The sequence below is a fragment of the Astyanax mexicanus genome, chromosome 12, assembly GCF_023375975.1.
Source record: "Astyanax mexicanus isolate ESR-SI-001 chromosome 12, AstMex3_surface, whole genome shotgun sequence".
NCBI classification, from domain to species: Eukaryota; Metazoa; Chordata; class Actinopteri; order Characiformes; family Acestrorhamphidae; genus Astyanax; species Astyanax mexicanus.
Window position 1 is genome coordinate 47,719,597 of NC_064419.1, and position 14,186 is coordinate 47,733,782.

Consider the following 14,186-nt stretch of genomic DNA (forward strand, 5'->3'; position numbering starts at 1 on the left):
TTTCAATGCGTTTTCTTTATTTTCATGACTATTTACATTGTAGATTCTCACTGAAGCATCACAACTATAAATGAACACATGTGGAGTTTTATGTACTTTATGCACAAAAATTGACTACTATGATGACTACTACTACTACTACTACTAATAATAATAATAACAATAATAATAATAATAATAATAATAATAATAATAATTCATTTATATATAGCGCCTTTCCTGAAAACTCAAAGCACAGCACAGCCATAGACAGAAGGTACAATGCATAAAAACAAGCATATAAGTACAAGAATAATGCAGGTAAAACATGCATTTGTAACAGATAAAAGACATGTACAAGTAAAAAAATGTTTTTTTTTATATTCCTATTCCAATTTCAATGTCAGTTGTACAAAAAGAATTCTGTGATGTCACGGAATGTTGTGTATGACAAGTTCTGTGATGTCACGGAATGTTCTGTGATGTCTCTTCTGCTGGTCTCTCATTTGTTGTATTGTTCATTTTACTGTTATTCATCATATTAAAATGTTCTGTATTGTAGATTAATACTAAACTCATCCAAACTATTAAGAAAAACATATATAATTATTTAGAATACATTTTATATTGTTTAGATGATCAGTTTTGAACATCTCTGCTGGATTTTCTCAGTCAGTCTTATGAGGTAGAGTCACCTGGAATTCAGGCTTTCAGTTAACAGCTGTGCTGAACTCATCAAGAGTTAATTACTTGAGTTTCTTGTCTCTTAATAAAGTGTTTGAGAGCATCAGTTAAAGTAAAGTAGTGAAGAGGTAGAGTTACAGGTATACAGTGAATAGTGAATATTTGAGTAATGTTCGAATCCAGGTTATGAGAAGCAACAACTACTCAACTAAATAAAGAAACAAAATTACTGTAAGAAATGTTTCAAGAACTTTGAAAGTATCGTCAAGTGCAGTCACCGCAAAGACCATCAAAAATGTTATACTGATGGAACTGGCACTCATCAGGACCATTTCATGAAAGGAAGAGCAAAAGCTGCCAGCCTCAGAAACCACAGGTTAACAGCTTCCCATATTAGTATTTTTTTGTTTTTTGGTTTATTTAACACTTTTAATTTACTACATGATTCCTTATGTGTTCCTTCATGGTCTGATAGATCACTTCAGTATTTATCTAATGATAAACAGAAGTCCAGTTTTTTTTTTTCACTAAACATACAGTGATTTATTACCTTAGCTCAAGTGGAATTAGCTTATATAGCTAATATATATATATATATATATATATATATATATATATATATATTTGGCCTGTACTATATATATACAGTAGAGGCCAAAAATTTTGACACACCTTCTTCTCTTTTTCAGTGCGTTTTCTTTATTTTCATGACTATTTACATTGTAGATTCTCACTGAAGCATCAAAACTATGAATGAACACATGTGGAGTTTTATGTACTTTATGCACAAAAATGAGCTGAACCTCCACAGTCACCGGACCTGAACCCAATCCAGATGGTTTGGGGTGAGCTGGAGCACAGAGTGAAGAAGACAAAGGAGCAACAAGTGCTAATAAACACCTCTGGGAACTCCTTCCTTCAAGACTGTTGGAAAACTTTTCATTTCAGGTGGCCACCTCTTGAAGAAGCTCGTTGAGAGAATGATGCCAAGAGTGTGCAAAGCAGTAATCAGAGCAAAGGGGGCTATTTTGAAGAAACTAGAATATATATATGTTTTTAGTTATTTTACCTTTTTTAGTTAAGTACATAAAACTCCACATGTGTTCATTCATAGTTGTGATGCTTCAGTGAGAATCTACAATGTAAATAGTCATGAAAATAAAGAAAACGCATTGAAAAAGAGAAGGTGTGTCTAAACTTTTGGCCTGAACTGTATATATATATATATATAAATGATCTGATGCATGTTGAGACGCAGACAGCAGCTGCAGGACATGCACTTAGGACTTCATGCACTGAACAACAGATACAATGCTAAAACATCTTATAAAAAATACGCCAGGCTTTCGTCCTGTGGAGAAAACAGTGGTGCACAGTGGTGGTCTGGAGGATAAAACCAGCCTCCTCTCGTTTCTTTAGTTTGAAAATGTATTGAAATTCATTCCTGTCCTTTAGAACAGAAAATCAAAGGCAGAACGATTCCTCTTTCTGAAAGAGCTGCAATTACCAGGCCGTTACGACCTCCTCCGACGCTGCCATCTGCTGCACTGGCTGACCTGAAACCAACACTACTGGTTCTATGAATACTGATGGAGCCTTGAATTGAATTGTGTTACGTTACAGCGTGAACCGGCTTCTCACCTGGTCAAAGTCAGGAATTCCATTGATTTTTCTTAAGGATGAATAAAGGTGTGAAAAGTATCTCCATTCATTACTCTGTAGGTAGAAGTATAGATACTAGAGTTTAATAAAATACTTCTGTAGAAGTTGTTGAAGAATCAGCTCAAGCTTTTTACTCTTTAAGTAAAAGTGTTTAAAAAAGTACTGGTTTCAAAAGTACTTAAAGTATAAAAGTAAAAGTAATTTAAGGGGAAAAAATAAAGCCATTAAGAACAAAAGCTTAGGCCACGCCCACAGAGTCCTATAGAGCACATCACCCCCCCCCCCCTCCCCAAAACACATTTTTCTAAAAGCTATAATGACTATAAAATGTTAAAATATTAAAATGTTAATGATGATAATAACATTTGGGATGATCTAGGCTTTTCCCTAGTGTTTCAGCTGCATATATGATGATTGTAAATGAATGTAAATGAATGTATTTTAGTAGTAGAATGTAAATATATTATACATCTGCTATGTTCTTGCTGGACTGTGTGTGTGTGTGTGGGGGGGGGGGGGGGGGCGTGTGCAGGTGTGATGGATCACAGTATAAACCAATATAGAGTCAGAATGGTATATGTTTATACTTCTCTACATCCAATCACAATCAGATTCACTCTATCTGGATGGAGAGATTTATCTGGATACACTGAAAATATCCATTGGCAAAAACTAGAAACATTTATATGTAATTTAAGACATATGTGCTTATTTTAAGCACAAAAAAATGGCAATAGGAAGAGCAATTTTTTTAGGCAAGATTTCTTTAAAAAAGGAAAAAAAATCTCAAAACGAGTGAAGTAAGAGTTAAGTCAAGCAAAAATTATAATTCTGCCTTAAATTCGAACACAGTAAAATAATATGTCTATAGTATAAGTTATTATATGTATTGTTATAGTGTGTATTGTTTAGATTGTCTATACTGTAAAGTTATCTGTATATTCCTATTTTATTTTACTATTATTCTTGTTGTAAATATTGTTCTCGGCACCCAAGTTTTTTTCTCACATGTAAACCTGTACCCTGCGATATTGCAATACAAATCTTGAATCCTGAATCTTAAAAATTACTTGATTGCTGACTTTTTGAGTTCAAATTACTTAAAATAAGGTGAAATTCTAAGTAAGACTATATAAGATAATTATTTCTAAAATAATCTAACACTTAGTAATGCAAAAAGTCGTATTAAATAAGAAATTAAGATTTATTTATTTATTTAAAATCAGAAAATTTCACTTGCTAAGCTTTAGTTTTTTAGTTTTTTGCAGTGTAGGGTTTTCTTGAACGATGAGAAGCTGGAATGAAAACGAGCTGAAATGAAATAGGAGTAACGAGGCTGTTTTTATTTAAATGTAAGGAGTAGAAAGTTCAGATAATGGAAATGTATGGAAATGTGAAATAATTACTACAGTAAAGTATAGATAATTATCATTTATACTTAAGTAACATAATGAAGAATTTGTACACTATATTACTCGACACCTCTGCTAGTTATTGTTAGTAAGGATTGGTATCAGAAGTGTATCTACTTGCTTATAGTATCACAATATACAGCTCTGGAAAAAAAATAATATAGCACTTCAGTTTCTCTGATTTTGCTATTTATAGGTTTATGTTTGAGTAAAATGAACATTGTTGTTTTATTCTATAAACTACAGACAACATTTCTCCCAAATTCCAAATAAAAATATTCTCATTTAGAGCATTTATTTAATATATTAAAATAACAAAAAAAAAAAGATGCAGAGCTTTCAGACCTCAAATAATGCAAAGAAAACAAGTTCATATTCATAAAGTAGTTTTAAGAGTTCAGAAATAATCAATATTTGGTGGAATAACCCTGTTTTTTTTATTACAGTTTTTATGCATCTTGGCATCATGTTCTCCTCCATGAGTCTTACACACTGCTTTTGGATAACTTTATGCTGCATTACCCCAGGTGCAAAAATAAACAGCAGCTGAACTTTTATCTGTATTTGTTTATTTATCACCACAGCCAGCAGCACCTCTCTATCAGAGCCTCGTCTATTTTATTCCTCATGTTTGTTTTATATCTAAATCTGAACTGGACAGAAGGTCAGTGTCCTTTATAATCATTGATAAGACTTAACCTACTTCTGAGTGACCACCACTGACTTCCATTCAAACGTGATTAAAGAGCTTTTCGGATCAAATCCAGGAGAAATACCAGCATACAAAATATCACTGGAGCTAAAGAGCACTGCAATGACCTGTGGGATATGTGGGCGGGGTCTCCGGCTTCTTGGTTCACATGGACATTTCTAGCCAGACGCTGTCGGTCACCATCATTACTCCCCACTGCACTGCTCTGTTTACTATTGTGGTAATAATTTATCTTTTATGGTGTTTTACCGGTACACATTTCACACTGTGTAACATAGAGGAATGTTAAATACTTTAGAAATGGAACATCCCATTAATCTACACCCTCTACCAGACCTCACTCACAAGATAACACCTCACAACTTACACATGCATGGAAGATTGGAGAATCGCCAGCCCTGAACCCCATGGAATATAATCAAGAGTAAGATGGATGATCACAACCCATCAAACCAAACTGAACTGCTTGAGTTATCCAAAAGCAGTGTGTAAGACTGGTGGAGGAGAACATGAAACCAAGACGATTAAAAACCAGGATTATTCCACCAAATATTGATTTCTGAACTCTTAAAACTTTACTTTTTGTCTGCAAATAAATGCTCTAAATGACAATATTTTAATTTAGAATTTGGGAGAATTGTTGTCTGTAGTTTATGAAATAAAACAATGTTCATTTTACACAAACCTATATATACCTATAAATAGCAAAATCAGAGAAATTATACAAAATATACATATATAATCCAGCACATTTGTTTTATTATTATTAAGTAAATTGCTATCTCATTATTTTGAAAAAGTAAGCCATTATTTTGAGATGCTATCTCTTTTCTGATAGTAAGTCACTATTTTGTGATACTATCTAATTGTTTTGTTATAGTAAGTCATTATTTTGAAAGAAAAAAACGTTTTTTAGTATCTCAAAATAATGACTTAGTATCTCAAAATAATGACTTAGTATCTCAAAATAATGAATTTCTATCTCAAAATCATTAATTTGTATCCCAAAACAATGACTTCGTATCTCAAAATCATGATATGCTATCTTAAAATAATGAGTATCTTAGAATAAGAACTTAGTATCTCAAAATAATTACTAAGTATCTCAAAATAATTACTAAGTATCTCACAATAAGAACTTAGTATCTCAAAATAATAAATTGCTACCTTAAAATCATGATATGCTATCTTAAAATAATGACTTAGTATCTTAAAATAAGAACTTAGTATCTCAAAATAATTACTAATTATCTCAAAATAACGAGATAGGCGTTTATTTAATAATAAAAAAAATGTGCTGGGTTTTTTTTTATAATTTTAGAAGGCGGGAATGGGCTTCTATAGAAAATAAAAAGTGATGAAGCTGATTAAAATATGATTTCTTTGGTCTGTTTACTGGAAATGAAATAAATAGTCCAAAAATGAAAATGTTAAGTTTGTTTTGTTTGAGTTTTAGGGGTCAAAGGGCGCTTTATTCTGATGATAATGAGCCACAGGTTCTTCCAGTTGTTCTCCCAGTTTAACCAGCTGCTCCATACTCAGTAAAGACGCAGACCGGACCTGACTGAGCGCAGTTTATCCCGGGTCAGGCCCTGTTAATCCCGGGTCCCAGGGAAACCGCAGGGCGCGCGGATTACGCGCGAGGAGTTAACGTGTAACCCAACGGTTAATCTTCTCCCTCCGCTAAAAATCAACACACGCCGCGCGATAAAGCCGCACGGAGAGCCCGGATGCAGAGATCAGGTGTTCTGTAAGCGCGAGGAGAGCCGGTTCTGAGCGCCATGGACCTGCTGAAGTTCTCCAAGAAGTTGTGGTGCGCGCGCAAACAGCTGATCGTGGTGCTCACCCCTCTGCTGCTGCTGCCCCTCATCTTCCTGCTGCCCGAGAAGGTACACTGTGTTTAACAGACTGTGTTTACCAGACTGTGTTTACTAGACTGCATTTAATAGACTGTGTTTATTAGATTGGGTTTATAAGACTGTGTATTCTAGACTGGGTTTATTAAACTGAGTTTATTAGACTAAGCTGTGATGACCGGGCTGTGTTTATCAGACTATGTTGATTAGACTGTGTTTATTAGACTGTGTTTTCTAGACTGGGTTTATTAGACTAAGCTGTGATGACTGGGCTGTGTTTACTAGGCTGTGTTTGTTAGACTGGGTTTATTAGACTGTGTTTACTAGACTGGGTTTATTAAACTGAGTTTATTAGACTAAGCTGTGATGACTGTGCTGTGTTTATTAGACTGTGTTTTCTAGACTGGGTTTTCTAGACTGGGTTTTCTAGACTGGGTTTATTAAACTGAGTTTATTAGACTAAGCTATGATGACTGGGCTGTGTTTAATAGACTGTGTTTATTAGACTGGGTTTATTAAACTGAGTTTATTAGACTAAGCTGTGATGACTGGGCTGTGTTTACTAGGCTGTGTTTGTTAGACTGGGTTTATTAGACTGTGTTTACTAGACTGGGTTTATTAAACTGAGTTTATTAGACTAAGCTGTGATGACTGTGCTGTGTTTATCAGACTGTGTTTATTAGACTGTGTTTTCTAGACTGGGTTTTCTAGACTGGGTTTATTAAACTGAGTATATTAGACTAAGCTGTGATGACTGGGCTGTGTTTACTAGGCTGTGTTTGTTAGACTGGGTTTATTAGACTGTGTTTTCTAGACTGGGTTTATTAAACTGAGTTTATTAGACTAAGCTGTGTTTATCACACTGTGTTTATCAGACTGTGTTTTTCAGACTGTGTTTATTAGACTGGGTTTTCTAGACTGGGTTTATTAAACTGAGTTTATTAGACTAAGCTGTGATGATTGGGCTGTGTTTATCAGACTGTGTTTATTAGACTGGGGTTATTAGACTGGGTTTTCTAGACTGGGTTTATTAAACTGAGTTTATTAGATTAAGCTGTGATGACTAAGCTGTGTTTATCAGACTGGGTTTATTAGACTGGGTTTATTAGACTGTGTTTACTAGACTGGGTTTATTAAACTGAGTTTATTAGACTAAGCTGTGATGACTTTGTTAGACTGTGATTTCTGGGCTGTGTTTATTAAACTGTGTATGTTAGCCTGTGTTTTCTAGATTGTGTTTGTTAGCCCATGTTTACTAGGCTGTGTTTGTTAGACTGTGATTTCTAGGCTGTGTTTATTAAACTGTATGCTAGCCTGTGTTTTCTAGATTGTGTTTGTTAGCCCGTGTTTACTAGGCTGTGTTTGTTAGACTGTGATTTCTAGGCTGTGTTTATTAAACTGTGTATGCTAGCCTGTGTTTTCTAGATTGTGTTTGTTAGTCCGTGTTTACTAGGCTGTGTTTGTTAGACTGTGTTTTCTAGGCTGTGTTTATTAGACTGTGTATGTTAGCCTGTTTTTTCTAGATTGTGTTTGTTAGCCCATGTTTACTAGGCTGTGTTTGTTAGACTGTGTTTTCTAGGCTGTGTTTATTAGATTGTGTATGTTAGCCTGTGTTTTCTAGATTGTGTTTGTTAGCCCGTGTTTACTAGGCTGTTTTTATTAGACTGTATTTACTTTACTGTGTTTTCTAGATTGTGTTTGTCAGTCTGTGTTTACTAGACTTTTTCTAGATAGTGTTTGTTAGGCTGTGTTTTCTAGATTGTCTTTATCAGGCTGTGTAAACTGTGTTTATGAGGTTGTGTTTGTTAGGCTGTGTATGGTAGGATTTGTTTTCTAGGCTGTGTTTACTAGAGTGTGTTTACTAGGTTGTGTTTATTAGACTGTGTTTATCAGACTGTGCTTGTGCTATGCTATGTTTGTTAGGCTGTGTCTGTTAGGCTTTGTTTGTTAGGCTTCGTCTGTTAGACTGTCTGTTTATTAGGCTGTTTTTGTTAGGCTGCGTCTGTTAGGCTGTGTTTGTTAGGCTCTGTCTTTTAGACCGTGTCTGTTTATTAGGCTGTTTTTGTTAGGCTGTGTCTGTTAGGCTGTGTTGGTTAGGCTGTTTTTATTAGACTGTGTCTGCTCTGCTAAGTTTGTCAGGCTGTGTTTACTAGGCTCTGTCTGTTAGACTGGGTTTATTAGACTGTTTTTGTTAGGCTGTGTTTGTTAGGCTCTGTCTTTTAGACTGTGTCTGTTTATTAGTCTGTTTTTGTTAGGCTGTGTATGTTAGGCTGCATTTAGGCTGTGTTTGTTAGGCTTTGTGAGTTAGACTGTTTTTATTATATTGTTTGTTAGGCTGTGTCTGCCAGGCTGTGTTTTTTAGGCTATTTTTGTTAGACGGCAACAGTTAGACTGTGTTTATTAGGCTGCTTTTGTTAGGATGTGTCTATCAGGCTGTGTTTGTTAGACTGTTTTTATTAGGCTGTGTTTTAGGCTGTGTCTGCTATGCTGAGTCCGTCAGGCTGTGTTTACTAGGCTGTGCTTGTTAGACTGCGTTTGTAAGACTGTGTTTATTAGGAAAGTAAACCTTTTTTGTTCAGATTTTATAAAAACGATGACTCAAATATGAGTCTGTTTTTCATCCTATGGCAGCTTTATATATATATATATATATATATATATATATATATATATATATATATATATATATATATATATATATATATATATATATATATATATATATTAAATATATTTTTATATGTAAACAATAGCAATATACCACCCTACATATCGTATTATTGAGTTATTGCCCATATAGCTCTAAAATTTATGTGGATTTATTTATCAAAAACATCAATATATCAATATAACAAATGTACTATTATAAAACTATATTTAAATTTGTACTATTTTGGATAGTAAATAAAATATGATTTGATGTAACTTTTGTATAAATGTAATCTGTATAATAATTATTGAAGTAGAAATCTTGTGACAGCTGCACAGACGTTTCTGGTTAAAGATTTAAAACTATAGTTAAATAGTAAAAAAGTCAGAGTTGGGCCAGATTTAGGGCCACGTGTGTTTAGAACACAGAGAACTCTGGGACTGATAGAGCTGCGTTTACTACAGCAGCACAGCAGCACACACCCTACAGATAATACTCAGCACCGGGGTGCAGCAGACAATCAGTAACAATATTAACAACAGAAGCGAACACTGAAGGTCACTGAGAGCACAGCCTGGATACATCCCAGCACAGCTTTAAACAATACACTGTGATTCAATTATGTTAATTATGTAATTATGTTAATTATGTTAAGTATGTAAAAACTTACAGTTTTTATTGAATTAAGTAGCAAATATTGCTGATAGGGATAGAAAAATAAAAAATAAAATTAATAGTTGTATTTCTAATGAAAAAACTTGTAGAATAAGATCCATATTTGTATTTCTTATGTAAAAAAACGTGTACAAAAATCATATTTGTATTTCTAAAGTAAAAACTTGTTTAATAAAATTCGTATTTGTATTTCTAATGTGAAAACTTCTAGAATAAGATTCATATTTGTATTTCTAATGTGAAAACTTCTAGAATTAGATTCATATTTGTGTTTCTAATGTAAAAAACGTGTAGAATAAGATTCGTATTTGTATTTCTAACATGAAATCTTTTAGAATAAAATTAATATTTGTATTTCTCATGTAAAAACGTGTAGAATAAAATTCTGATTTGTATTTCTAATATGAAAACTTGTACAATTAAATTCATATTCGTATTTCTGAATTGAAATCTTGTAGAATAAAATTTATATTTGTATTTCGTATGTAAAAACTTGTAGAATAAAATTTGTATTTGTTATGTGAAAACTTGTACAGGTAGATATGATTCATATTTGTATTTCCAAAGTGAAACCTCGTAGAATAAAATTCATACTCATATTTGTAATGAAACGACTTGTAAACTATAATCTGTACTTGTAGTTTCGAAGTTAAAACCTATAATACTAGAACTTGTAGAATAAAATGTACACTTGTACCTATAATGCAAGAACCTGTAGAATAATATTTGCTTTTATTTATAAGGTGAGAATAATATCTGTAATTGTTTTACTGATTTGAGAATAAAAAATACAAGTATACATTTTTATGTAGAGTGTTGAGATTATATTCTACAAGTTTTACATAAAACATAAAACAATATCATGATACTATGATACTACAAGATGGCGTAAAAGTGCTTTCCATCTTTACATTATGAATCAAAATGTATCAGAAGCTACTTCTGGGTAGTGAACCTCCTGGTGAGAGATCGCTGACTTCCGGAGAATCTAACAATACACTACATTTAATCTTTAATCTTTTACTGTATTAGTTTTTGATTAGTGAGTCTGTTTTATATTTGTACTCTTGAGTTTTGTCTCGTCACCCATCAGTCAGCTATTAGCCCACTGACTCTGGAGTCACATGGATGTATTTTATATTTCTGCTGCTCACAGTAACTCACTAACCGGCCATGTGACTGCAACTCACTTATATGTGACTTATGAGTGACAGAGGAAAATTAAAAACCTAAAATACAGGACCTTTAACTCAGATTCTCACAGACCATCACCCAACACACACACACACACACACACACACACACTTATACACACACACATAACCATGCACACCTATACACAGTGCACAGTAAAAAAAAATGCCTTTTTTATCATACTTACATTTAAAGATTTTCAAAAAACTATCATATCATACAAAGATAACCTGAATATATATATATAAATAAATAAATAAATTTATAATTTAAAAACTGTTATATATATATATATATATATAACAGTTTTTAAATGATACATTTATTTATTAAGAGAAAAAAAAAACATTCAAACCAATCTAGCACCTCTAAATCTAATAACTTGGTTGTGTCAGTGTTGGCGGAAACAACTGCAATCAAGCTTTACTGATAACTAGTAATACATTTTTCACATCTCTGTGGAGAAGATGTGAATTTTGTTCCATTCTTCTTTACAGAATGGTTTTAATTCAGACACATTGACTTTTTATTTATTTATTTATTTTTATATTTTATTTATGTTTGAGCCATTCAGAGGTGCACTTTTTGTTTGTGAGCTTTGGGTCATTGTCCTGCTACAGAACCCAAGCACTCCTGAGCTTGAGGTCACAAACTGATGGCCGGATTCTGATTCTCCTTCAGGATTGTCTTGTAAACAGCAGAGTTCCTGCTTTCATCCATTACAGCAAGTTTTATCCAGCAGCCCCAGACCATCACACACACTCACACACTACCACCACCATGTTTTATGTTTTACTACATTCACTATGATGTTCTTTTACTGAAATTATGTGTTATTTTATAGTTTTACTCCAGATGTAACGGATGGACACACACCTTCCAAAAAGTTCCACCTTTGTCTCGTCAGTCCTGTAAAGAATATTTACCCTGTAAAGTCCTGGAGATCGTCAGGATGTTTGTTGGTAAATGTGAGACGGGTGGTTGTGTTCTTCTGTTTTTAATCAGCAGTGTTTTTTATCTTTGAATTCTTCCATGGAGACCATTTACACCCAGTCTCTTTATTCTTATTATTGAATCATTAACATAAACTGATCTTAACTGAGGTGATTGAGATCCTGCAGTTCTTTAAATGTTTAAATGTTGTTCTGGGTTCTTTTAGGATCTCCTGGATGAGTTCTTCATGCCCTTTTGGAGTAATTTTGTTTGGTCGGCCGGTCACTCCTGGGAAGGTTCACCAGTTTTCCATGTTTTTTTCTCTATTAGTGAAAAATCTGTTGTTGAGTTTCTTTAGATGGGGGTATAATAATAATGTGCTGCTTTTTGAGATCTTTTATCTGGTAGTAAAATCAGGCCTGGTTGTGGTTAGTAGTGAAATTGAACTTAATTTTCCCGAAAACTGTGGTTAATCACAGTTAATTAAAAAATGAAATCATAAACACTTAAGATAAGATAATATAAGATAATCCTTAATTAATCCCACAATGGGGAAATCTGCAATGTTACCACAGCGCAGAGGAAAGGACAGAGAAACAGGTCAGGAAAATATATAAAGCAATTAAAATAAATATATATAGATGCAAAAGATTACAAATACTAAAAAAACAATATATATATATATATATATATATATATATATATATATATATATATATATATATATATATATATATATATATATATATATATATATATTGATCTAGTGCAGCTAAGATAAGATAAGAGGAGATATGATTACTGTAGGTTGTGACCAGTATTATTGCACAAGGATTAACAGTGAATAAATAGCAAATTAATAGTAGATGAAAATGTGAGAAATATTGCACGTTAAACGTATTACACGAATGGTGATACTTTAATGCATGTGCCTTATTAATGCAGTTCTGCTGCTGTTTTATTGAGAGAATGTGAAAAGTCTCAGGGGTAATTAGAGTTATATAAGGTATTTAGGTGATGTGAGGTAATGGGGAGGGTGGGGTTTACTCTGTGTAAATCAGCTCAGTCAGATGCAGGAACCCCTGCTGTACAGTATAGCTACCATTCACTCAGCCCACACAGTGCTGACCCATTCATATACCCTATTATACAGCAGATATAGAAATCCATTCAGTATTCTGTACAGATAATATACACTGTTACACTGCACCATATGGACATTCAAAAAGTCTGCAGTAACAGCAGTGTGTCAATTAATAAAGCAGTTCTACCTCAGTGGACGGCTTGGGAACGTCCACACCTGTGTTTTTCCCAGGTTTTCATTCATTTTATCACTTTTATTTATACAGCTCTGGAAAAAAATTAAGAAACCACTTCAGTTTCTCTGATTTTGCTATTTATAGGTTTATGTTTGAGTAAAATGAACATTGTTGTTTTATTCTATAAACTACAGACAACATTTCTCCCAAATTACAAATAAAAATATCGTCATTTAGAGCATTTATTTACAGAAAATGAGAAATGACTAAAATAACAAAAAAAAAAAAAAGATGCAGAGCTTTCAGACCTCAGAAATTAAGAGTTTCAGAGTTCAGAAATTAATATTTGGTGGAATAACCCTGGTGGTTTTTAATCACAGTTTTTTTCATGCATCTTGGCATCATGTTCTCCTCCACCAGTCTTACACACTGCTTTTGAATAACTTTATGCTGCTTTACTCCTGGTGCAAAAATTCAAGCAGTTCAGTTTGGTGGTTTGATGGCTTGTGATCATCCATCTTCCTCTTGATTATATTCCACAGGTTTTCAATTTGGTAAAATTAAAGAAAATCATCATTTTTAAGTGGAGCTGTGTATTGCATTAAATAATTAGCATAATAAATAAATATATCTGGCTAGAATTGTCTCTAAGCACAAATAAGCAGAAATTTCATGCACATTGAGTGCAGGAGACCCCACCCACATATCCCACAGGTCAGAGCAGCATTCTTTAGTTTCCATAAGACATGGCAAAAGTCATGGGACTCTCTCATATTATATTCCGCAGTTAGGGTATTGTTAAAAATGTCACGGGTCAATTCCCATGTTATATTTGGCAACCAGGAAGTTGTTTTAAGTGACTAAGGATGAATTACGTATTATACTTGGCAACCAGGGTGTTTGCACAAGCAGCTTGGGCAGATTGCTATATTATACTCAGCAACCAAGGTGTTGACAAACATGGTTGGGGTGATTCTGATATTATACTTGGCAATCGCGGTGTTTGCACAAACAATTTGGGCCGATTGCTATATTATACTCAGCAACCGGGGTGTTGTCAAAAGTGTCACAGGCCGATTCCTATATTATACTTGGCAGCTGGAGTCGGGCCTGGATTCAGCTCAGGTTCAGCATGTGGTATTTGGCCCGGAAATGACCCAAATTATTTAT

General features: G+C 33.6%; 1 protein-coding gene across 1 annotated transcript in view; it reads left to right on the forward strand.

Annotated features, from left to right (window-relative positions):
* Positions 1 to 6,021: 6,021 nt before the first annotated feature.
* slc13a3 (solute carrier family 13 member 3) overlaps positions 6,022 to 14,186 on the forward strand; it is a 50,761-nt gene continuing 42,596 nt past the window's right edge. The window contains exon 1 of the mRNA XM_049486057.1: positions 6,022 to 6,338. Within this exon, the coding sequence (XP_049342014.1) occupies positions 6,231 to 6,338 (108 nt within the window). The 5' untranslated portion in view covers positions 6,022 to 6,230. The remainder of the gene's footprint in view (positions 6,339 to 14,186) is intronic.